General features: G+C 48.0%; 1 protein-coding gene across 24 annotated transcripts in view; it reads left to right on the top strand.

Moving 5' to 3' along the window:
• The window catches only part of SVIL (supervillin), a 162,053-nt gene extending 141,650 nt beyond the window's left edge, over positions 1 to 20,403 (top strand). For all 24 annotated transcript variants that reach the window (XM_039913938.1, XM_029078293.1, XM_029078295.1 and 21 more), the window contains 16 exons: positions 1,265 to 1,420; positions 2,927 to 3,063; positions 3,514 to 3,661; positions 3,795 to 3,940; positions 4,937 to 5,112; positions 7,774 to 7,918; positions 8,553 to 8,829; positions 12,873 to 13,024; positions 13,905 to 14,010; positions 14,933 to 15,140; positions 16,139 to 16,272; positions 16,987 to 17,142; positions 17,798 to 17,941; positions 18,730 to 18,851; positions 19,196 to 19,351; positions 19,473 to 20,403. In XM_039913938.1, the coding sequence (XP_039769872.1) occupies positions 1,265 to 1,420; positions 2,927 to 3,063; positions 3,514 to 3,661; positions 3,795 to 3,940; positions 4,937 to 5,112; positions 7,774 to 7,918; positions 8,553 to 8,829; positions 12,873 to 13,024; positions 13,905 to 14,010; positions 14,933 to 15,140; positions 16,139 to 16,272; positions 16,987 to 17,142; positions 17,798 to 17,941; positions 18,730 to 18,851; positions 19,196 to 19,351; positions 19,473 to 19,559 (2,450 nt within the window). In that variant the 3' untranslated portion in view covers positions 19,560 to 20,403. The remainder of the gene's footprint in view (positions 1 to 1,264; positions 1,421 to 2,926; positions 3,064 to 3,513; positions 3,662 to 3,794; positions 3,941 to 4,936; positions 5,113 to 7,773; positions 7,919 to 8,552; positions 8,830 to 12,872; positions 13,025 to 13,904; positions 14,011 to 14,932; positions 15,141 to 16,138; positions 16,273 to 16,986; positions 17,143 to 17,797; positions 17,942 to 18,729; positions 18,852 to 19,195; positions 19,352 to 19,472) is intronic.
• Positions 20,404 to 25,327: the final 4,924 nt, after the last annotated feature.

Here is a 25,327-nt window from a genome sequence, read left to right as displayed (position 1 = left end):
TATTGGGATTGTAACCAATCAACTTTACTTCCTCGCCCCATGCCTTATGTTGGGGCTAGCCTACTATATCAGACATTAGTCTATCCACAATTAGGCCCACTTGTGTAACCTTCAATATTTAGTCCTTGGCCTAGTTGTAAATAATCAAACTGTAGAAAATATGAATATGAATCTTACATGTCACCTGGGCAGAATAATTATTTGTTTGACTCACAGTTATGGTATACCAGGCCTATCCTACCCAACCCCCTTCCAGCTTGGGGCCCCTGCAGAGGATTGTGAATTTGTGGCCAGAGGTATCCAGGATGGTCTTGGCTGGTGCCCAGGTGGGAGAATCCAGATTCTGACTCCAGAGTCACAGGTTGCACTTTTAAGAGCCCAGGGGTCTGGCCAGTTGGGCGTCCCTTGGTGGGAATAGTGGCAGAACAGTGGGGAGTCCCCAAACTCAGAGATTGGCAACGTGAACCTCTAGCAGAGGGTAGGTATTGGGTGGCTGGACTCACTCTGGTCTCCCTTGGCCGGGCCAGAAAGGACCCAGAATAAATAGAGGTGTTCTGGGGCCACCGCTAGATTGTAAGCTTCAGTGCAGGGATTGTGTCTACCACCTCCATTGTACTGTCCCCAGTGCTTAGTGCAGAGCTGTGCACTGAGTAAGTACTCAAATACTATGTATGGATGGGTGGATGGACATGACATCTCCTAGGGCCCTGCTTTGGCCAGGAGTCTGGACTAACCAGCTGATTCCCAGCGGCCAAAGATTGGACTGGGAAGGGAGGGAGCCCAGGCCGTAGCAGAAGTGGATACAACCTCAGGGGGCGGGGTACTCACCGAGTGGTTGTCCCAGGGTCCTGCAGACAGCCAACTAGAAGGCCTGAGTGCATAAACACACATTGGGTAGGGCCACAAACATCTTCCTCCCCCACCCCCAACCCCTCCTCCCAGCTCTTTCGGCTGGGAAGTCAATCCAACCTGGCACTGCAGGCTCAGGCTCTGTGAGCTCATGGGGTGGATTCATCCCTGAAGGAAGGCCTGGTCACAAAGTGAAGGGAATGGGTTTGGGGGCACCCCAAGCTTCAGGGAGGAAATCAGCAGCGGCTCCATCTCTCAGGCACCAGTCCCCAGATATGAGCAAAGCAGGAAGTGACTAGAGGGATCAGGTTCTCTGAAGATGAACCAGCGAGTTATATTCAATAGTATTTGAGTGCTTACTATGTAACCTGAGGTTGGTTTGTTCATCTTTTTCCTTCTGCCTTTGTGCAACCAGTGTCAGCCAATTCAAACTTCTCAGAAGTGGCCCTGGCAGGTTTAGCCAGCAAAGAAAATTTCAGCAGTGTGAGTCTGCGGAGTGTAAATCTGACCGAACAAAACTCCAACAACAGCGCTGTGCCGTACAAGAAACTGATGCTGCTTCAGGTTAAAGGTGCGAAATATAAATGAATCACTTGGCCTGCAATTGATCTTTAAGCGTTTTTACCTCACCCCCCTGACTAAATTGTCTTTAAGTGTTTCTTTCAGTGCCTTCCCAACAGCGGCTCATTGTCAGATGGGTGCTTCCTACTCCCTAACAATGTTCCTAGTCTAAAGGTGTAGTGAAAATCCACTTTACGGCAGAGCTAAACATTCATCCAGCAACCCCCATGTGGCATTCAAGTCCTTAGGCCATTAGAGGCATATAACAATGCTCTGGACTCATTAAAGCCTCAGTACTGTTGATTAACTGAGAGCCCAAGATTGTTCCCTCCCTCACACCTACAGCACAGAGACTGGAGTGGCTGTTCCTTAAGGAGTTGTCTATGTCCGCACTAAACCACTCCTGTCTTTAGGACACTAGGGCCTTGTACTGTCCTCTTTTTTCCTTTATGGTATATGTTAAACTCTTACTGTGTGCCCAAATGCTGAACTAAGCAATGTAATAGACACAAGCTAATCCATAACAACACTGGAATAGATATAAGGTAGATTCAGTCCACATCCCACTTGGGGCTTACAGTCTTAACTCCCATTTTGCAGATGAGGTAACTGTGGCATGGAGCAGTGAAGTGACTTGCCCAAGGTCACACAGCAGATAAGTGGCAGACTAGGATTTAGAACTCAGGTCCTCTGACTCCCAGGCCAATGCTCTTTCCATTAGACCACAGTGCTTCTCTTCTTCCTCCACTGCCTCTCCTCTCTCTTCTATTCCTTTCTTTAATCCTCCTTCCTAATTTATCTCCATCATCCCTCCACTTCCTTTCCCCCTTTCCCTGTACAATTTGTCCAAAGACCAAAATAATTAGACTTTAGAATGATAATGATAATGGAGTCTCCCATCCGGAATGACAGATGAGCCTTGGTTCTGAGACTTTGGAACCTGTGCAGGGGTATTGAATATTGTGCTAGTGTTTTGTGCAGCACTACTCCCTCTTCTCCCTGCCTTCCCTCCCCCACATGCTGTCCCGTCTTCCTCTCTCTTTTTCTCCCTCTCTTCCTCTCTCCCTCTCTCCCTCTCTCTTTCTCCCCTCTCTCATTTTCGCTCTTCCCCCTTCTTTCCCTCACTTCTCTCTCTCATTTATTATTCATTCAATCATATTTATTGATCACTTACTTTGTGCAGAGCACTGTACTAAGTGCTTGGAAAGTACAATTTGGCAACAGTCTTCCTAACAACAGGCTCACAGTCTAGAAGGGGGAGACAGACAACAACACAATATGCGATGAATAGGTCAGAAGGCAAAGCAGAACATATTGCAAAGGTATTTTAAGTGTGGGACCCATTTATGACCGAGTGACCGCAGCAGGGGTTGGTGCTGTGCCTTATTGCCACAGCCTGGTAAGTGGCTGCCTTGGCACATCCACACACACATATACAATACATGCTTTTCAGGTAAGACTAAAATGTCCTTATAAACTTCCTCGGTAGACATTTCACCTCTTACTTAATTTTTAGGAAGAAGACATGTACAGACAAGACTAGTTGAGCCAAGAGCCTCGTCGTTGAACAGTGGAGACTGCTTCCTTCTGTTAACTCCCCACTTCTGCTTTCTGTGGGTGGGAGAGTTTGCCAACGTCATAGAAAAGGCTAAGGTGAATATCCTAGAAAGTCTGTGATATTTCAATTAAGTCCTTAGAAATTCTCCCAGGGCTGCAGGATGCAGAATAGCAACAAAGTCAGAGAAGGCAGACATGGCTTTGTCTCCTGGTATGTCCCTCACTCTTGGCCCACATACCAGTCTGCCTGAAGCCCACAAACTGGTACACCACAGACCACAGGAAAGAGACCCCATTCGAGCCAAAAAGGAGACTTTTGAACTAATTGCAGGATCACTCTCCATATTCCATAGGACAAGAGGGCTGATAGAAAGTGTGAGGATTTCTAAAGTCGGTACATCTAGTCGCTCATGAAAATAACAATCAAGGGACAACAGTGCTCTTGGGTCTGCCCTTTCTCACGCCAGCTTTCCCTCCCATGTGAACATTCACAATTGCCCAGAGTCACAGACCATTCAATTCAGATCATTATGTTAATCTCCTTAGGCATCAGAGCTTGCAACTCTAATTCAGACCAAGAGGGAACTGGGCTGTAGAGCTACCTACATTCAGACCATAGAAGAAGGAATAAACACACATACCCATGCAGCAAAAGACTTCTGGAAGCTGCTAGGCGGTCAGACGAGCTCCCAGGGTAAGTATGTCCTTTCTTTCTGAGTTTGCCTGGCTGGGAGCCATTCCCTCTCTCTTGCTCAGCATCTCTCTCGAATCACTTGTTGGAACCCATCGGGTAAACTGCCCTTTATGGTGTTTCTTTCGTTCTGAAGCTGCCGGAAATCCCGAGGAAGATGAGATGTATGAAACAGCCATAATAGAAACCAACTGCATCTATCGCTTAGTAGATGACAAACTTGTTCCTGATGATGACTACTGGGGGAAGATGCCAAAATGTAACCTCCTGCAGTCTAAAGAGGTATAGTAAGTGATCTTTCTGAGACTTGCACTCATCACACTCTCATTAAACAATGTGCCTGGCTCTGCTGTATTGTACTCTCCCAAGTGCTTAATACATTGCTCTACACACAGTAAGTGTTCCATAAATACTCCCCACCCCCCCTTTGTGCCTCACCCTCTTCCCTATCCCAAGAGTTGGGGAAAAAACTGGGGATGTCATCATGAGAATCACAATTATTTATTTTTCTAAATAGTATTTGTTAAGTGCTTACTGTGTGCCAGGAACTATACTAAATGCTGGGATGGATACAAGTTAATCAGGTTGGACACAGTCCATGTCCGACATGGGTCCCTCAGTCTTAATCCCCATTTTATCGATGAGGTAACCAAGGTACAGTTAAGTGGTGGAGACAGGATTGGAACCCAGGATCTATGACTCCCAGGCCTGGGCTCTTTCCACTAGGCCATTATGCCTCTCTAAGCCACGTTGCTTCTTTGAGCCACACGGCTTCTGTAGGGAATGCTGCTTCGCCTTTGGCGGGAGAATGAGTAGTAATGACTTTTTTCCGGGATACCCAAGATGAGTTTCCACCATTTAGCAGGGTACGCGAGAGAACACTTTTTGGAGGAGCTGACTTTTCAGATGGGATCTAATGGTGGGGAAGGATGTGCTTTGTCAGAGATGAACAGAGCAAGGAAAGCATTCCAAGCAGGGAAAATGTATCAGAGATGTGATAATTCAGAGCAGGTACAAAATCTAAGTAAATGTCCTTCACCCAGGCACCAATTTCTGCCATTTTATTTGATTTTCATTTTTACATCAGTGAGTTTTGGGGAGCCGGAGATACTTTATATGCCTTTCTGAACTGGCTGGAATATTTGCCACCCCTCTCTGTCTTTTTCCCTAGTATGGTTTCAGTCCCCAGATCTTTCTCCCCTAAAAGAAACATTGGGTCCATTCTGGACACTTTCCCTACAGAAGCCATGGGCCGTAATTTTCTTTTTATCCTCACAGGTTCTCGTGTTCGACTTTGGCAGCGAAGTGTACGTCTGGCATGGGAAGGAAGTCACGTTAGCACAAAGGAAAGTCGCATTCCAACTGGCAAAGCACCTGTGGAATGGAACCTTCGACTATGCCAACTGTGACATAAATCCTCTAGATCCTGGAGAATGCAACCCTTTGATTCCCAGGTACTATCACAGCTTATTGGCTGTATAGCATGATGGCAGCGAGGCTCATGGGGAGGGAATTTCACTGCAGTGCCTTCACTGTCATAATCAGCCTTTCTTACTGCCCTGATTCCAGTTTCCATGGTCCTTCCCAATTCAGTCTATAAATTGTAGTGCTACTGCCCTGCCCAGGTAGATGATACATGATATCACTCCCTGGTGATTTTTAAAAACCAATACTTAATTGCAGATGGTCATTTCAGCTTCTTCTCTGGAATGATATTTAATGTGTGGTTTCAATTGGTTTGGTGTGTGGGTTTTGGGGGGGGACTAAGTTTTTTTCCATCTGCAGGATTCCATTGGCCGTGTAAATTATGCGAACTACACACAGACCCCAAAATTGTTCCAGAGTCTGGAATTCTGTCACTGATGTGTTCCCGAGCTGGACGTAAAGGCACCATATGGCTTTCCAATCTCTTCTCCCCTCTTTTTAATCTGTTGAATTCCAGGTCATTGAGATTTCAGTTAATCTCCTAGGCAATGAACTCACCTGCTTGGCAGTGAGATTTTACTTTTTTTATTCCAGTTTGCAGTTTTCCTCTTAAGGAATGTTTGTTTTACTGAGCAAAAGCAGACTATTAAACTCTGAGAAAGATCTGTGCTCTAGCTAGCAACAATTTATAAAACACAGCTCGAGGTGGGTGGGTCTGATGGGTGAGAGGAAATTGATTTGTTGTGAGGAAGCCATTTAATATATTCTCCTCTGACTAAGCAAGTCACAAGTGGAGGTGCATCCTGGTGTTTCCCAGGATTTTACTGCTACATTTTCAGTTCTTTCCAGTACAATCAATAGAGGCTATAGATGATTGATACCTTCATTACATTTCTGTCTCTATTTTAAATCCAATGGGAAATTCAGGGGTGGCTGTCACTAATTCTGACAAGGACCAGGTATTCATTAATGACATTATGTGTTTGGCTTGATGTTTGAAACCAGAGACATAGAAGAAGCAGAGATAGCAGGGTTTTTATTAACTCTTCATAATTGTAAGTTTTTCCTTCTAAACTCTCCCCATCTCCCTCTCCCTACCCAGTCTCCTAAGATCAACCTCACCCCCTCTTTTCCATTGTCTTCTAAGACCCAAACCAGTACTTCTGGTCTGATTGTTGAGACTGGAAGGGCATTACCTGGAGGGCGAGGTAGAAGGGGGAACTGTCACTCACAATCAGAAGCAGCATAGAGGTAGCATTTTTTCCTGACTGAATCCTTCCTGACTTCTCTGCAGCCTCCGATGCCGTCGGCGAACTCCATTCTGGGTCTGGGGACAAAAGCCCCTTGTTTTCCCGGTTCTCCTTCTGCCTTTCCAGCTGTTTTTGGCTTGCAGTAGCCCCTCGGGGTAGAGCTTTGGTGGTCTGGCCTTGAGATGGCCTGGCTCCAGCCGACTTGCACACCCTGGTTTGGGGGATTCTTGGGTGGGTTTTAGCAGAGCTTCGGAGATGGAAAGGAATATGAGGTTTAGGGAAGCAGACGTGGAAGGCAATTGAAGTAGGAAAGATGGCAGGAGCAATGGCTTGGCAGTGGAGAATTGGCTAAACCAAAAGTGAGCTAGCTAGTTTGGGTGAAGCAGAGAGGCCCAGCTGGGATGACGCGGAGGCAGAGTCCCGCCTAGGGGTGAGGGAGCTGGCTGGTGGAGAACCTTGGGTCAGTAGTGGAGCCGTTGTAAGATTCTGCCAGATGGGGATGGATCAGCGCTTGGGCAAGGCGAGGTTTGCAACCATTAGCAGGCATGAGACCAGCAAGGTAGCTTCTCTGGTAAGGCAGTGGAAGGTTTGTACTTAGCTTGTGACAGTGCAACCCTTTAGGCTGAATGCTGGTTGGCAGATTCTCTAAAATAGGATCCTGCCTGCCTGCTAAGGAGGTTGTTTTTGGACCGTTTGTCTGCACCCACACCCCAGCAGGAATAAAGCTAGCAAGGGCATGGGACGTTGCACAAAGCACCATCTCTAGAATTGGTTCCTCCTTTGGGAGGGTCTTCATTCCCAGAGTCTCTGTGTCTGGATGCTGGGAGACTCCATGGTCATCACAATTAGGGACCACCCACGTGTGATTCTTCAGCTGAGGATGGCCATTTTTAATTTTTTTTTTGCAGTTACTCATTTTGGCTGACCCCTTCAAGCTAATGGTGAGGTGACCGGGCGGACCTACTTCCTAATAACAATTGTGTAGGGGATGGGTCCTGAATGACAGGAAGTGCCTGTGATCTGCACTGGAACTAGTGGTCAAAGACAGGTCAGAGGAAGCCTAGAATAAGTTATCTATTGTGATGGTGGACGCACTAATTGATTCCTATCCCAAATAGTGCGCTCACTTTGAAGAACTGGCGTTATCTGGACATGCGTTGGAGCTCTTATCCAGCTGCTAGGCATGGGCCCCAAGCAAAAATGCAATCTAGGCTCTTTGGATAGAGTCATCTTGTCTAAAGAGTGCCTTAAAGTATGCCCTTCCAAAGCATGCCTCAGAACAGGGCTTATTTGAATAAACATGATGGTTGGGGTTTTTTCCGGGCAAACTGGGTTTGTGTTGAGTTTCTTTCATTTGTTTTCGACCTCGGGGCTGATCCCACTCCTGTTTCCCTCCTCTTGACCTTCCCCTCCCCGACATCTACCCTGCTCCCAACATAGGAAAGGACAGGGCCGACCCGATTGGGCGATCTTTGGGAGATTGACAGAGCACAACGAGACGATCTTGTTCAAAGAAAAATTCCTCGATTGGACTGAAATGAAGAAGCTGAATGAAAAGAACTCAAGTGACCTCTCCCAGCAGAAGGTACTGGATGTGATCTTACAGAGTTTTTGACCCCTGACCAGGAGAATGAAAGCTAAAAGCATGGGCTTGGTTCAAGTTGTAGAATTATAGACTTGGTTCCCCTTATTGGCAAACCAAGGAGGCTCACACTTCCCTGCTGTTTCCGGGCTGATCATTGGCTGCAGACCCAGAGTATTCAATCCTGTTCAAGTCTCTTAATTCGATACAGAGGCAGTAATGCAAATGCTGTGCCCCTTGGGGCAGAACCATTTTAGGTTTGGAAGCAACCAGAATTGTGTTGAGTGTGAGCAGTTTTATGGTATTCCTTTGTTTATTTGTTTTATGGTATTCCTTAAGTGTATGTATGAAACACTGTTTTAAGCCCTGGGATAGATACAAGTTTATTAGGGTGGACCCAGTCACTGTCCCACATGGGGTTCACAGTCTAAGTAAGAGGAAGTAGGATTAAATCCCCATTTTACAATTGGGGAAACTAAGGCACAAAGAAATTAAGTGACTTGCCCAAAATCGCACAGCAAGCAGTTAGCAGAGTGGGGATTAGAACACAGGGCCACAGACTCCCTGGCTTATGCTCTTTCCAGTAGGCCACACTCCTTATAGGGAAAGGAGCAAGAACTGTCGCTCTCTCTTTCAGGAAGAATCTAGGACTGACTTCAAGCCCTATGATGTGATGCTTATGGTGCCGGTGCCTCAGACAACAGTCAGCACAGTCTTGGACGGGGTCAACATCGGCCGAGGCTACGGTCTAATTGAAGGAGATGACAGGAGGCAGTTTGAGATTGCCACTGCCTCCGTGGATGTGTGGCATATCCTGGAATTCGACTACAGCCGGCTCCCCAAACAGAGCATCGGCCAGTTCCATGAAGGCGACACGTATGTGGTAAAGTGGAAGTACATGGTGAGCACTGCAGGTCAGTGGACAGTGACGTTTCTTCTGGCCTGCGTGGAGGGGCTGCTTCCAGGGGCACTTCTCAGTGTTAAGTTTACTGTACACGTGAGGGTTAACCCCACACATGGAAGGATGAACTTTGCTGCTCTCCTACAGAAGGGTCACCGTGTACATTGGAGCATGTTTTTCCTTCTACATGGTTTTTTTTAATGTGTTGGCTTCCCCAATGACAACTGTTTCATCTTTGAGCTTTAAATGGGGTGGAGTGAGCAAAAATCATTTGAGTCAGGCTAGGAGGAAAGTAACCATTTAAGTTACTGAGCCTGAGTTGTTTGAAATCGAAACCAAATAATTGCTTGACCAAGTCTGAGGGAGCCCCTTACGCTATGAGGCTGTGTGAGGACAACACACAGGAAAAAAGCCAAGGCCAGGACACTGAGGTCAAGCCCTGGGAGGTGAATTACCATGAGAAGCACTGTGGAGTAGTGGTTAGGCCACTGGCCAGGGAGTCAGAAGGTCATGGGTTCTAATCCCGGATTTGCCGTGTGTCCACTGTGTGACCTTGGGCAAGTCACTTAATTTCTGTGTCTGTTACCTCATCTGTAAAATGAGGATTGAGATCGTGAGCCCGACATGGCATAGGGACTGTGACTGGTCCAATTTGCTCATATCCACCCTAATGCCTAGTAGAGTGCGTGGCACATAGTAAGCTCTTAATAAATACCATTATTATTATTATTGATTTCATTATTATCAACCTGAGCCCCAGAAATGGGGGCCTTTTCTCCACTCTGCCTGAGCAAGCCCTTCCTCTTATCTGGGCAGCCTGAACATTCATTCTCCATTGTCCCTGAAGACTGCTGGAATCAGTCACTTCAGGGAGGGCACAGGAATTTCCTTTCATGGTGAAGCTTTGTGCATACAGAACACATCTCAGATTCTGCACTAGCCAGGGGTATTGGTCTCTCTAATCTGGTGTTGCGGGAAACCCATAACGGACAGGGTCCAGGGTCCTCTCCTCCGGGATCCCACTATGGACCTCTCATTCAGATCACCCACAGGTGTTTTAAGGATGGACTGTTGATAAATGAAATCCTTATACGTGCTTTTTCAGCACTTGGAGAAGACTGGGAATGCCCTGAGATCTGGGCAGAACTCGTGTGTTGGTCTCTTGAGCTGCTTAGCAGAAAAGTGCCATTTTAAACAGGAAGACCTAAAATCCTTGGCCGGGATTTGAGGCATCTTTACTAATCAAACTCTTAGAAAACATGAACTGTAACTAAAATTGGAAATGACCATCATGTAAGTATCTATTTGGGGTAATGAGAGTTTGAACACAAAGGTTTTGCCCCCAGGTACTTGATTGAGTGAGCAATCTCCCACAGCCCTTCTGCTGATGCATGTACCGTATCTTCCCCTCTTCAGGGTCCTTTCATTCAATAGTATTTATTGAGCGCTTACTATGTGCAGAGCACTGTACTAAGCGCTTGGAATGAACAAGTCGGCAACAGATAGAGACAGTCCCTGCCGTTTGACGGGCTTACAGTCTAATCGGGGGAGACGGACAGACAAGAACAATGGCAATAAATAGAGTCGAGGGGAAGAACATCTTGTAAAAACAATGGCAACTAAATAGAATCAAGGCGATGTACATTTCATTAACAAAATAAATAGGGTAATGAAAATATATACAGTTGAGCGGACGAATACAGTGCTGAGGGGATGGGAAGGGAGAGGGGGAGGAGCAGAGGGAAAAGGGGGGAAAAGAGGGTTTAGCTACGGAGAGGTGAAGGGGGGTGGTAGAGGGAGTAGAGGGAGAAGAGGAGTCCTCTGGGAAGGCCTGGGAAGGCCTCTTGGAGGAGGTGAGTTTTAAGTAGGGTTTTGAAGAGGGGAAGAGAATCAGTTTGGCGGAGGTGAGGAGGGAGGGCGTTCCGGGACCGCGGGAGGATGTGGCCCAGGGGTCGACGGTGGTATAGGCGAGACCGAGGGACGGTGAGGAGGTGGGCGGCAGAGGAGCGGAGCGTGCGGGGTGGGTGGTAGAAAGAGAGAAGGGATGAGAGGAAGGAAGGGGCAAGGTGATGTAGAGCCTTGAAGCCTAGAGTGAGGAGTTTTTGTTTGGAGCGGAGGTTGATAGGCAACCACCGGAGGTGTTTAAGAAGGGGAGTGACATGCCCAGATCGTTTCTGCGGGAAGATGAGCCGGGCAGCGGAGTGAAGAATAGACTGGAGCGGGGTGAGAGAGGAGGAAGGGAGGTCAGAGAGAAGGCTGACACAGTAGTCTAGCCGGGATATAACGAGAGCCCGTAGCAGTAAGGTAGCCATTTGGGTGGAGAGGAAAGGGCGGATCATGGCAATATTGTGAAGGTGAAACCGGCAGGTCTCGGTAACGGATAGGATGTGTGGGGTGAACGAGAGAGACGAGTCAAGGATGACACCGAGATTGCGGGCCTGAGAGACGGGAAGGATGGTCGTGCCATCCATGGTGATAGAGAGGTCTGGGAGAGGACCGGGTTTGGGAGGGAAGATGAGGAGCTCAGTCTTGCTCATGTTGAGTTTTAGGTGGCGGGCTGACATCCAGGTGGAGACGTCCCGGAGGCAGGAGGAGATGCGAGCCTGAAGGGAGGGGGAGAGGACAGGGGCGGAGATGTAGATCTGCGTGTCATCTGCGTAGAGATGGTAGTCGAAGCCGTGAGAGCGGATGAGTTCACCGAGGGAGTGAGTGTAAATGGAGAACAGAAGAGGGCCAAGAACTGACCCTTGAGGAACTCCAACAGTTAAAGGATGGGAGGGGGAGGAGGCGCCAGCGAAGGAGACCGAGAATGACCGGCCAGAGAGGTAAGAGGAGAACCGGGAGAGGACGGAGTCCGTGAAGCCAAGGTGAGATAAGGTATGGAGGAGGAGGGGATGGTCGACAGTGTCAAAGGCAGCAGAGAGGTCAAGGAGGATCAGAATGGAGTAGGAGCCATTGGATTTGGCAAGAAGGAGGTCACGGGTGACCTTAGAGAGAGCAGTCTCGGTAGAGTGGAGGGGACGGAAGCCAGATTGGAGGGGGTCTAGGAGAGAATGGGAGTTAAGGAATTCTAAGCATAGGGTCCTGTCAGGGTCCTGTCACCCACCTACCTAGATAGTGCTAAAACACCCTCGGGAAGGGTGGGAATTGAATTGGGTGCAGGCTTCCACCGTCACCTGTCTCCTATCCAGAGTCTGGTCTCTGAAAATGAGGGTGGTTGGTATTCAAGCGCTGAGCTGTTAGATCTGCCGGGCCACTTTGGCCACCAAAGTTGGAATGCCTGCCATTTGGTGTGGGTGGTTCTACGCCGCTTTATGCATTTTTCTAAAGTGTCACGGTTTAATAAATTCAAGAATCCCAGGCTTTTCTGAAAGCTATGCATCAGCAACTTAAGAACCCCGCTCTGCAGGACTTGGAAACTCCTTCTGGCTTTCTCTTTTTATGAAAACAATTTTAGCAAGACAAATGAGGTTCTTTTTGCCTCTTGCTGGCCCTCTGTTGTTCTTTCCACTATCACTCAGCCACTAGCTCATCTCTGGCCAAAGAGGGCGGAAATGGGGGAAATACCATAGCAAATACCGTAGCTCAGTCTGGGTGGGTTTCAAGGGGTGATGGAGTGGGCTGGCCCATTTCACACCCGCACAGAGTTATCTGCCCATTCCTTTGTGTGGTGGTTGGGCTTTTCCTGTGTGATGAAAGCTGTTTGGAATATGGTTGCCTTCCTTTCCCTCTGTGAATTATACTCCGTTTCCTGGATATGGGCACAATCCTCCAGTTGAATGCATGCATTTCAGCCCCACACCTGCCAGCCATTTGGGCATTCAGTCGGTGAGGGGGTATTTATTAAGCGCCTACTGTGTGCAGAGCACTGTTTTAGGCATGGGGGTGGGAGGGGGTGCAATCAAAGTAAAAGCCCTGATCTCAGCCCTCAAATTGTTTACAGCTCACTCCATAGCTGACTTCTGAGGCCCAAGCAATATCTTTGTCTTTTCCCTCTGGAGTATTAACGGATTGTCACACCACCCCTCCTCCCTCCCGGTGTCTTGTCATTTGCAGTTGGGAGCAGGCAGAAGGGAGAGCACCCAATTCGGGTGGCTGGCAAAGAGAAATGTGTGTACTTCTTCTGGCAAGGGCGGCACTCCACGGTGAGTGAGAAGGGAACGTCGGCCCTGATGACCGTGGAGCTGGATGAAGAACGTGGGGCCCAGGTGAGCCCCAGTCCAGTGTTTCTGTTCTGGCCTTGAGAAAATGAGGTGAGGTCATGAGGGCCAGAAGGTTCATGCTTTTCACTCCTGAGGGCCCTGACTGGCACAGGTCCACTACCCGAGCTCAGGGAAGATTTGTCTCATAGAATGGCCTAATGTAAAGTGCTTGGGGCTGGGACCAGGAGACCTGGGTTCTCATCCACACTCTCTCACCGGCATGCTGAGTAATCATGGCCAAGTCACTTAGCCTCTCTTTGCCTTGGTTTCCTCCCTTGTAAAGTGGGGATGAGATACCTGCTCCGTGGCTCAGTGGAAAGAGCTCAGGCTTGGGAGTCAGAAGTCATGGATTCAAATCCCGGCTCTGCCACTTGTCAGCTGTGTGACTGTGGGCAAGTCACTTAACTTCTCTGTGCCTCAGTTACCTCATCTGTAAAATGGGGATTAACTGTGAGCCTCATGTGGGACAACCTGATTACCCTGTATCTACCCCAGCGCTTAGAACAGTGCTCTGCACATAGTAAGCGCTTAACAAATACCAACATTATTATCTTTTAGATTGAGAACCCAACACTTTAGATTGAGAGCCCAACACTTAAGGTCTGCCTGGTTCTGCCACTTCTCTGCTGTGTGACCTAGGACAAGTCACTTAACCTCTCTGTGCCTCAGATACTTCATCTGTAAAATGGATGTTAAGACTGAGTTCCATATGGGACAGAGACTGTGTCCAACCCGATTTGCGGAAGGCTCATTATTAGAAGTCATCTCCCCAAATTGTTTCCCAAGAGGTACCATTTACTAGATGGTTGAATGGCACATCTATCCTTTGTGGCAGTTTTAGGGTGGTGGGTGAACTCTGTCATCTTGTTGATTTTCTTGCTTTCAGGTGCAGGTGCTCCAAGGGAAGGAACCACCCTGCTTTCTGCAGTGCTTCCAGGGTGCTATGGTGGTCCATGCAGGGAGGCGAGAGGAAGAAGAAGAAAATGCACAAAGTAAGTCATTTTAATTGTTACCAAATTCCACTTTTCTGCTGGGTGGCATTTTTGCAGAAAAGGAGGGATTTGGGTGTCGAATTCGTTTTGAGGAGCTGTCTCTAGACCATAAAAAGTCATGCGATGATTCACATGTCGGTCCCCCACAGGGGGACTTATTACTCTCGTAGTTAAGCCTTTTTAACCTCTGACAGGAGGAATTGGGAGGAAAGGGATGGGTGGCATAAAAAAATGGTCTCCCCTTGGTCTTTAATTGAAATTTTCTTGACGTTGTGTTTCTTTGTGTTTTTCTGAATTTTAATTTCTAAATGAGAGGATAGACATCTGTTGTGATCATGATCCAACTTTTTTTTAAAAAGAATTCAAAGTTAAAAGCTTCTGGTATGTTGTCCAAATTGACTTTGGGAAATATATCCCGTATACTATGACTGTTGTACGGAGCGCTTGGGATCTGCATTCTGGATGGTTCAGATTACAGGTCACTCCCCTCCCTCTCAGCAGTAAGACCACACAGTTTTGTTGCCCAGTAAAACTCCAGACCCCTGGTGAGTTAAGGTCCTGCTCTTGGTCCCGGGTCAGGATTTCCTCTCATCAGTCAATTGAAATCATCAACAGGGGATGCTCCCTGAGGAATCCTGTAGCGGGGAGTTAGGAATTGCGAATATCATCGTTGGTTCAGCTGGTCCTGCCAAAATGCATGTTTTCACTGAAAGGCTGGGCTACCTGCAGTTAGGGAACATTTGTCTGAGAAAGTGAGCCCGTTTGAATAAAGGATGCCCGATATCATAAGAAGTAGAGCTTGTACTTGTATGTACAGGGCCGGAACGGGAGGCTACTGCAGTGCCAGTTTTCCCTAACGTTTGGGTGGGAGAGAGGTGTTTGCAAGCACACAATCACTGTGTCATTTCTGTGCCCCCTGCAGGTGACTGGAGATTGTACTGTGTACGAGGAGAGGTCTCCAATGAGGGAAATTTGCTCGAAGTAGCTTGTCACTGCAGCAGCCTCAGGTCCAGGACTTCTATGATCGTTCTCAATGTCAACAAGGCCCTGATCTACCTGTGGCACGGCTGCAAAGCCCAGGCCCACACAAAGGATGTAGGAAGAACAGCAGCAAATAAAATCAAGGAACAGTAAGTAGCCGAAGATCTTCCGTCTCTCAGCTGGAATTAAACTCCCTCGCTCGCTCATTGAGGCAATGCATTCCATTTAGGAATTCACCTTTTCACTGCTAAGTCACCTTGATTCTTCAGATTTTGAGAAGGATAAAGTGGATAATGAAGTGGTGCTCTCTGGGTGGTAATAAGAATAATAAAATTGTGGTATTTTTTAAGCCCTTGCTCTTTGCTAAGCACTGGGATAGATACAATGTAATCAGATCATACGCAGTCCCTGACCCGTATGGGGCTCTCAGGCTAAGGGAGAGGGAGAATGGGTATTTCATCCCCATTTTACAAATGAGGAAACTGAGGCCCAGAGAGGTTAGGTCCAAGGTCATGAAAGGAGTAGAGACCTGGGGCCATCACCTGGCTAGAGATCATTTTGTCCGATCCCCAGGTTGGCAGCCATCCAATGCCGAGATGCTCCCCTGGGGTTTAAAAAGTTCTTTGCATTGACTCTGCCATCTAGAGGCTCATGAGAAACTGGAGCTGGCATTTCAGGATGGGCTAGTTTTAACAACACTGATCCATCCCAGGGGGTGCAGGGTGGCACAGAGACTACATTCCCAGCCACTGGTGCACATTCCAAGACCAGGAATTCTCAGAGAAGTGTTTTCTCTCCCTCAAAGCCCAGACACCAGGTAGAAGGTGCGGCTCCTTAGGGAGGGGCAAGCATGAAGCCTGCCGGAGTTTGGAGGTCAAGATACTACTGAGGGGTGAGAACAAGAAAATGACAGAAGGAAATGTGGACCAACAAAGGAGGAGTTATATAGCATTCTCCCTTTTCTGGTATGATCTTTCTACGAGATACCAGTAGCTGTTGAGAAAGAAGCGAGGCCCGTGAGAATTAACTTGAGCCTGGGAGAGGCGGGGTTGGGGTGAGGGTTTGGCTTGGCCATGGAACGCTCAAAAAGCTGGGGAAGTGCCTGCAAGAGGGCTGGGGAAGACCAGGTGGGCTCTTTGTCCCGTAGGTGTCCCCTGGAAGCAGGATTGCACAGCAGCAGCAAGGTGACGATTCACGAATGTGACGAAGGGTCAGAGCCATTGGGATTCTGGGACGCACTGGGCCGGAGAGACCGCAAAGCCTATGACTGCATGCTGCAGGGTAATCAAGCCGTCCCCGAGGGCCTGGGTGCCAGGGCCTGGCCCCGGGGCTATAGGCTCGACCGGAAAGCCTCGTCTGCGGCGGGCGGTGGACACCCTTAGTACTAAGCAGGAGAGGGCAGGGGAAGACAGGTACCTGGGAAGGAGCATCTAACCCCTTTCCATCTGGTGCCTCCATTTCCTTTTTTCCCCTTCTGACATTTTTAAGAAAACTCTGGTACTGATGAGTTCAGGATGGTAGCTGAGACTTCTGTTGACCAAGGAAGCTGGAGCAGCCAGGCATCAGCTGCCTCGAGCAGACTTGTTTCAGTTAAAAAGTGGGATAACGGGACTGATCTCAAGCTTAATAAGAATTTTGGTGTTTGTCAAGTGCTCATTTTGTGCCAAGCACTGGACTGAACATGGGGTTAGATACACTGCACTCAGATCATACACCATCCTCATCTTCCATCCCCATCTTCGCCTCCTTCTTGGCCCCATGGGTTTGTTGGCTGGGGGAAGAGACAGAGAGGGGGGTTAAGGGAGAAGGGTCCCCCTAATGTTTAGGGATGTTCATCCAACAAATTTCTGAAATCTGTGGACCCAAACTAAGCTCAGACAGAGTATGCTGTATTTAGGCTTTACAAATTGATTGGCAACCCTATACAAGTCACCGTAAGTCTTGAAATGTGACCTGTGTGGCTTTGTTTTAGCCTTATTCTTTTTCCTTCTTAAGATCCCGGAAAGTTTAACTTCACACCCCGCCTGTTCATCCTCAGTAGTTCGTCTGGCGATTTCTCAGCCACTGAGTTCATGTATCCTGCCCGGGATCCTTCGGTGGTCAATTCTATGCCCTTCTTGCAAGAGGACCTGTACAGTGCTCCCCAGCCAGGTAGGGTGATTGGGCAAGGGGCAAGGGACCCTGTGCTAGCTTAGGAACCCTAGGGTGTGTCCCCGTTCCAGCACCATTGCGGGCGTGCCCTGCTGGGGTAGACGGACCGGACTCCAGATGGTACTCCCATCCTGAAAGTTTACACAGCGCAGACCTGGGAGAGATAGGGTGCGAGGGAACAGAGTTGATGTCTCTACTTCTGAAGGAATGAATCCCCAGGAGAGCTGCAGGGTGCCCTCTGCTACCCCTCTTCTTTCTGATGCCCAGGGTGGGTTTTCCTCACCAGGCCTCCGAGCAGGCTGTGATTGAAGCTGGGATGGCTCAAGGAAACAGTAGGAGGGTGAAGTGTTGTTCACACTGTAAAGACCAGGCCGGGTTGGTAAGCGGCCGTAAGACCATGTAAAATCCCTTTGCACCACTGCTCTGCTTTAAGGGCTTCTTGTTGCCTGGACTGTAAAAGCCTAGGGTGCTGGCAGGGAGACTTAACTGCCCCATTTTCAGCACCCAGGGTTGTCTGCCCAGCCAGCACTTTTCCATTTGCTTTTGGGCAATCCCAACCTTAGGACAGGGGCGCTGATCTTCCCTGTCCCAAGAGACCCCTGAATCAAGCCAGAGTGCGAATGACAGCGTCTCTGGTCATATCTCCTCCCTACAGCGCTTTTCCTGGTCGACAACCATCACGAGGTATATCTCTGGCAGGGCTGGTGGCCAATTGAGAACAAGATCACTGGCTCTGCGCGGATCCGCTGGGCCACAGACAGAAAGTGCGCTATGGAGACGGTCCTTCAATACTGCAAAGGTGAGACGGGCACCACCTGCTCCTGACAGGGCTGGCTAGGCATGTTGGCAGGCTGGTTGGGAAAGGCTTTGTTTTGTTTTTCCTTTAAACTTTCTAAAGCTTATTCATGTTGAGATTAGAGAATTCCTGGCTGTGAGCTGGAGTGTGAATTGACTTTACCTTCTTTTGGTGTTCCCCAGGCGGGGAATGGGCAGGTTGTGAAATGTTCTGGACTGATTAATCCCTTTCAGAGTTCTCAGAACTCCAACACCCACCTGATGACTGGGCCTATATCTTGCCCTGTTCTCCCTCACACATGTTTATTTCATTGCAGTTTGTGTGCTGTTGTAGAAAGCTAGGAATGGAGTAGTCTCTCTAAACCAGACTGAAGAGTAAAGGGAGGGATTGAGCACCATTTCTGGGAAGGAATAGCATATTAAATGCAAGTGACTTTTTACTACCTATTATGCTGTGAAATATATTGGCTATTCTCACTTTAAATATACCCAGCTCTATAAATATACCCAGCTTTTATTTGAAAACTGCATTGACTAATTTGTTTGACTATATCTGATTCAGTGCAACAGGTCAATTTTCTCATTAGTTCCAGGCTAATGAAATTGAATCAATTTTCTCCCAGATGGCCCACCTCAGCTAGCACTCATGAATCTATCACTGGGATGTTTGGCCATGGCTTGGTGTAGGTAACCGTAAATAGCCACAGTGGATGTGCATGGGCAATGATTAGTGTAAATGCCCAGTAGTGGTTATCTTTTGTCATATCTTGAAAATGTTCTTGGTCATTTTAGGAAAAAATGCCAAGAAGCCCCCCAAGTCTTACCTGATCCATGCTGGTCTGGAGCCGCTGACATTCACCAACATGTTCCCCAGCTGGGAGCACAGGGAAGACATTGCCGAAATCACGGAAATGGTGAGCAGGCTTCTCCCTTCCTGTGGTTCTCATTTCTGGGCTGCAAAGCTTTTCTGAAGGGAGTGAGCTCTCTGGGATGGGGAAGAGATGCTGAGAAACCTCTGCATAATTCCCTCATCTGAAACGGGGAGAAGACGGTAAATGAATGGGGTGTGAGCACTGCATATAGATGTGAATATTAGGAAGGGTATTGCTTTCGGAGTGCGTGAATGTGTGTGTGTGTGTGTGTGTGTGTGTGTGAGCGTACGTGCACATGAACAGGTCAGTCCTTGGAGCAGGTGTTACCCTTTGACTGTGGTCCTTTCTGCTCATATCCCCTTATGTCCATGCCCTTCTCTCTCCAGGACACTGATGTCTCTAATCAGATTATCCTTGTGGAAGACGTGTTAGCCAAGCTGTGCAAAACCATCTATCCCCTGGCCGACCTCTTGGCCAGGCCTCTGCCTGAAGGTGTTGACCCCTTGAAGCTTGAGATCTATCTGACAGATGCAGATTTTGAGGTGAGGGATTCTTGGTGGGGGGGTTGAGGGGAGCTGTAATCTCGTCCTCATAGTGGGGGTTGGGAGGCCGAGGCCAGCGCAGCTGCTTACCGCCCGGCCTCTCTTCCTCTCGCTTGTGCAGGCCGCCCTGGACATGACCCGGGAGGAGTTCAGCTCTCTGCCACCCTGGAAGCAGGCCAACCTTAAGAAAGCCAAAGGGCTGTTCTAGGTGGCCCTGGACGCCTTCCCCGGGAAATCCCTCCCACCGCTCTCGATACCATCTGACTGGGAACAAGGGAATTCTTCAGGTCCTGGATTACAGAAGTCATCCAATATGTTTTGGCTGAAGTGCGGGCCGGCTGAGGTGTGGGACAGCTGAGTGCACAAGGGAGACCTCTGGGAGACCTCTCACACCCCTGCTTACCATTGCTGCCAACCCGCTGCTAAATGGTCGTGTGAATGCTCCCAGTCCTCCTTTGCCGGGCCCCTCCTCGGCCCGGTCCCCTTCCCAGCCTGACCCCGTCATCTCCCGAGCCATTCTCCTGTAAAGTGTTATTTTGTTAGCTTGCAGATTCCCGAGAAATTTATATTTATATAAACACCTTACCTAGATGAAGTATGGATTTATCAAAGCAATATGTATTCACTTTTCCAGACTGTTTTTGGTGTCAAAACAATTGAGAAAGTAGATGGAAGCTGCTTCTCCTGAATTAGCTCTCTCACCAATATGTATCCTTCTGTGCGATCTGAAACGTTTTGTCCTGCAAGAGGCGATGAATTCTGGGCACTGCTTCAGGTGCTAAAATGAACAAAGCCTTTGCACTTCTGAGAATCTATGCGAAAAAAACCTTTTTACTTCAGTATCCAAAAATGTATAGTGCCTTGTTTTTGTGTACAGTTTCTATACAGAAAAGTTTGGTCTGGTTTTTGAAGGTGGTTTGGAACAGGACCCTACAATTTTACTTTATAATGGTAGAAATAAAAACATCTCAGTTTCTAATCATTCTTGTAAACATTAAACACGCCTTTTTTGTGATATCAGAACCCAAAGTAAAAGCTTCAGAAAAAACTGAGCACTGGATCAGTTACTCATTTAATTCCCAGCTGCAGAGTGGTATTTCATAACACCGTATTCCAAAATTCCTCAGCACAAACATTTCACACTTATCTGCTATAACTTCACATTCAATGTAGATGGCTAAGATATGGCTAGCCTGGGCAGTTAAAAGGGGAGATAGTTGATGCATGAACTTCGTTAAGAATAATATGCAGCTTAAGTGGTTTGACAGAGTCTTCAGTTTAACCATTTGCACCAAAGAATAACTCTGTTTTTCTTGTTCCAAGTCACATTGTGCTTTTTCATGTGTACCCTAAATGCTTGGCAGATTTGAAACTAAGCCATGATCTGAGTTCTGAAAACCTGAATTCTAATCCCAGCTCTGCCACTTGCCTGCTGTGTGACCTCTTACCTGCTGTGTGACCTCTTGCCGGCTGTGTGACCTTAGGCAAGTTACTTGACTTCTCTGTGCTTTGGTTTCTTCATCTGTAAAATGGGGATCAAATACCTGTTCTCCTGCTTACTTAGTCTGTGAGCCCCATGTGGGACAGGGACTGTGCCTAGTTTTGTTGTCTTGTAACTACCCCAGTGTTTAGCCCAGTGTTTGGTACATAGTAAGCACTGAACAAATTCCATAATCATTATTGTTTTTATTATTACATTCCCCTCCCTGGAGTGGTCTTTAGGAGGGGGAAAGGGAAGCGGAATCACTGAGCTGAATGGAGGCTCAAGAATTTCATTGCGTCTAGGTGATGCAACTTGAAAAGCAGCATGGCCAAATGCAAAGGGCACAGGATTGGGAGTCAGGAGACCTGGGTTCTATTCCTGGTTCTGCCACTTACCTGCTTTGTGACCTTGGGTAAGTCACTTCTCTGTGCTTGGGTTCCTCATCTGTAAAATGGAGATAAGATGCCTGATCTCCCTTCCCCTTAGGCTGTGACCCAGGTGTGGGGTAGGGACTGTGCCTGATCTGATTATCCTCCACCTAGCACAATGTTTAGCACAGTGCACAACTCATAGTAACTGCTGAACAAATGCCACCGTGATTAGAAGTGATATTGGCAATGGTTGCATTTTGCAAATCTTGCCAACTCAGTCAACTGTGAGTTCCAATATCCCCCAGGCCTTATGGGCAATGGGCGAATGGAATGGCATCGCTAGCAAGCATTTGCATCAAGTGGTTGGGTGGGTTTCCAGGGCTTCTGATTTATGGCAGTCAGTGCTCTGGCCAGAAAGTGAGGTGCTTTTCTAAAATGGGCCATCAGTGTCTTCTGAACCGTTCAGACCTTGGGGGTACCAACAACAGATAGTTCACCACAGCAGATGTTAAGAGGCCTTTTGATAGTGTTTCTTGAGGGGCAGGCGGGGGAAACAGGATGGTCTGAGGGGCCGCCTGGATCCATGCTATTCAGCAGGGGGCATTTGGGCTCTCCGTGAGTCTTGAAATAATCAATTAATAATATTGAGTGCTTACTTTGTACCCCACTTCCTGGCCAGAGCGCTTGGAAGAGTACAATACAATGGAGTTGGTAGACATGTTCCGTGCCCAAAGGAACTTACATTATAGTGGGAGAGACAGTAATTGTGAAACTGCTGCAGCCCAGCTTTGGACCTCTAATCCTTCTGACTCCTCAATTCTTAATTTACAGCAGCCACTACGAGAACTTTATTCTTTATTTCATTATCCCAGTCACAGAGTGATCACCTCTGATCTCTGAGACTATGAAGGAAGAGGATGGTGGGGTTGGCAGGAAGGGCAAAAAGCTGCTTGTTTAAGCACCTTTGGGACTTGGGCTGTAGGTATGCTGGGGGAAGGAATGTCCCTGGATCCCAGCCCAACAGAGTGAGTGGGTAAAAGAGAGAGAGAGAGTGTGTGTGTGTATGTCTGTATAGGTGTGTGTAGGAGAGCTGGCTGTCAGCTGATGTCTGAATCTTGCCTCTCATCCACCTCTCCAGCAGTCAAAACAATTCTTAGACATACAGATCAACACTGCTATCAGTTTGGGTTCTGGACAGATCAAACTGGCCGAGTAAATGCAGAGTGCCAGCTGGATTCTGTTTGCCATGTAGGACTCCTGTAGCCAGGCCCCAGCAAACTGCTGAGAGAGAGAGAGAGAGAGAGAATATATCCCCTTGGGAAGGGGGATGAGTCATTGGTCACCACTCCCTTGCCTCCCAGCTCAGAGAGAACTCCATGTTTGGTCTGGAAAAGAAAGTGGAACTTGAATAGACTGCTGTACTGCAGTGAATGTGTTTTGATCTTTTGTATCAGGGTGCAGAGGAGTTTTGCATCATTTCTTTCCTTGTTGGCTAGCTCATTTGTTTTCTCTTTGAATGGAAATGGCCCATCGCCATGATTCCTTGGGTGCTCCTCCCCCTCCCAGGTTCTCTCCTCTTTTATCAGTCAGTGCCCAAGTCAGTAATCATTTATGGGCCCCAATCATCATCATCAATGGTATTTATTGAGTCCTTACTTTGTATAGAGCACTGTGCTAAATACTTGGGAGAGTACAAGAGAGTTAGAGAGGGCAGGGTGTAATGGGGCATGGAGAGTTGTTTGTGGTCTGTTAAATTGTAAGACCCTGGAGGGCAGGGATTGTGTCTGCCTACTCCATTGTATTCTCCGAAGTGCTTAGTATAGTGCTCTGCACACAGTAAACGCTCAGTAAATTCCACTGATGGATCGGGTGGGTGTGTGGAGTTAAGATGGGGGTTGGGGTGAGAGGTAAGGGTGTGATGTGGAGTGGAGGTAACCCTGAACTGGGTGTGATGTAGTATGTCTGCAGTACCGGGGTTCCAGGGAGGGCAGTGTGAGCCAATAAAGATGTGGTGGGCCGGTAGACTGTTGAAGGTTCTTGGCTGAGCTCACTTGAAGAAATTCACGTAGAAACCTTCCAAAGAAACCCAGGTTTGGGAGAGGGAGAGGGAGTGAGCAGTGATCCAGCAGCAGGTGGCGCTCTTACCGCATAATTGTGGAGTTTGGGGCGTCCTCACTATTTATTCCCCAGTCAGGCAGGGTAGAGAACAGGCCCCCCCTTCTCCCCGGGGGGCTAGCCAACCCACCCGGCATAAGATCTCGTAAAGGCCAAGAGATTTCCTGGCCCAATTCAATTCCTCCTGCAGGATCCGTGCGATGGGAATGACGTTCTCCTTCCTTCAGCGGGTGGGTCCAAGCCCGTCACCAGTGTGAGGCCTCTGCATTGCAGGGGTGGTTCAGGTAACGCTGGGCAAACCCGCGGGGATCCCTCAGGCCTGCAGACTGTCTGCCCCCCACAGACCTCCTCCTTCTCCTTCTCCCTCCCTCATTTGCTCAGCCCGCTGCCAGTTGTGCCATCTCTGAGATGGAGCTGGTCCAGACTTCAGAGATGCAGAATTCATTACTTAACGTTCCTAAGGGCTCTGTAGATGAAAAGTGCTGAATTCTATTTATCAAATATTTATTGAATCAGCTACAGTGGGGCTGGATCCTAATGATTCGTCTCCTCTTTAGCTTATTGAATGAACAAGTGGGAAACTGAGCGACGGGGCCATAATTCTACCTGCAAAGACGCAGTGGGTCGTGTAGTCACCAGCTTGTCCCGAAAGAATTATAGCACCATAATTCAGCCGAATACCGTTTGTTGCGGGCATCACCGAACCCGGCTCTGTTTCAAGCGTCATGACAGCTTTGTGGTCCTGGAAGACCCCTGAGCTCCAGCTTCTAATTAATCGGATACCACCTACCACAGCTAGGGCATTCTCATTAAGGGATTTAGGGTATAGAAGGACGTTGGGGGACCTGGTTATAGACTCCGGGTTGATAAGACCCTTCTCCCTCACCTGCACGTTTGCTTGTTTCCCCACCTGTGCAACCCCTGCCCGACCTGGCCCTCGCTTCCGGGGATAGGGTGAAGATAAATGCGGTGCCTTCAGAACGGTGACCCAAAAGGCCAAAATAGAACCCAAGATGACTGTCTTAAAATCTAATCCCAGAACCCCACAGGGTCCTGGCATCCAAGTGAAGGAGTGTCGGGGGAGGCAGATATGGACATAGGCTTCTAAAAGTGAACTTGGAGCTTCTTCTCCATTTGCTAAAGGCCACCCTCTGGGAGTCCAGCAAGATAAGCCAGAACAGAATCAATCAATGGTATTTATTGAGCACTTACTGTGTGCAGAGCATCACACTAAGCTCTTGGGAGATGTTCCCTGCCCACAGTGAGCAGCGACTGTTTCCCGAAACCAGACTGTGCCACTTTTCTTGGTTGGGACACATATCTTGATGAAGTAAAACATGCTGGAATCTTAGATTTTTCTGAGCATGGCAGTACCTGGCCCAAGACCCAGGAGTATATGTATCCTTACACACTTAAATCCAAAATAGCAACACCCCAAATTCTCAAAAGGGCCTACCTAACCTATTAGTATTATACTTTCCCAAAGACTTTGTTCAGTGCTCTGCACACAGTAGGCACTCAATAAGTAGTGATTTGATTGATTGAAAGGAATCGATCCCACTAGGATCTGGTAGAAACCAACCAACCTATAAATCTAGTCAATCTGTGGTATTTGAACCCTTATTATGTGCAGAGCACTATCCTAAGTGCTTGGAAAAATATGATACAATAGAGTTGATAGGCATGATTCTGAGCTGGCGGGATTGAAAGGTAGCTAGTCATCAACTGATAGCATCTTTTCCCTTGTCTTCTCAGCCAAGTGTGTACTAAACAGCCACTTATTAAGGGCCCCTGAAGCCTTTTCAGCCCAAGTGAGTTGTTCATTAGCAAGTGTGGAAGATGATCAAACAGCTACCATTTGGCTGGCTGGGGAGAGGGGGAGGCTGTGACATTTCTTTATAAAAGTGACCCCTGGTGCCTTAGCAGAAGTACATTCTCACTTCTTTGGAGCTTCTCTTTTTGAGGAATAGAATGGCTGGGGGCAGCCAAGAAGTGGGAAAAGGGGTG

The sequence above is a fragment of the Ornithorhynchus anatinus genome, chromosome 13 (assembly GCF_004115215.2).
Source record: "Ornithorhynchus anatinus isolate Pmale09 chromosome 13, mOrnAna1.pri.v4, whole genome shotgun sequence".
Classification (NCBI taxonomy): domain Eukaryota; kingdom Metazoa; phylum Chordata; class Mammalia; order Monotremata; family Ornithorhynchidae; genus Ornithorhynchus; species Ornithorhynchus anatinus.
This window is presented reverse-complemented; position numbering and strand designations above follow the sequence as displayed.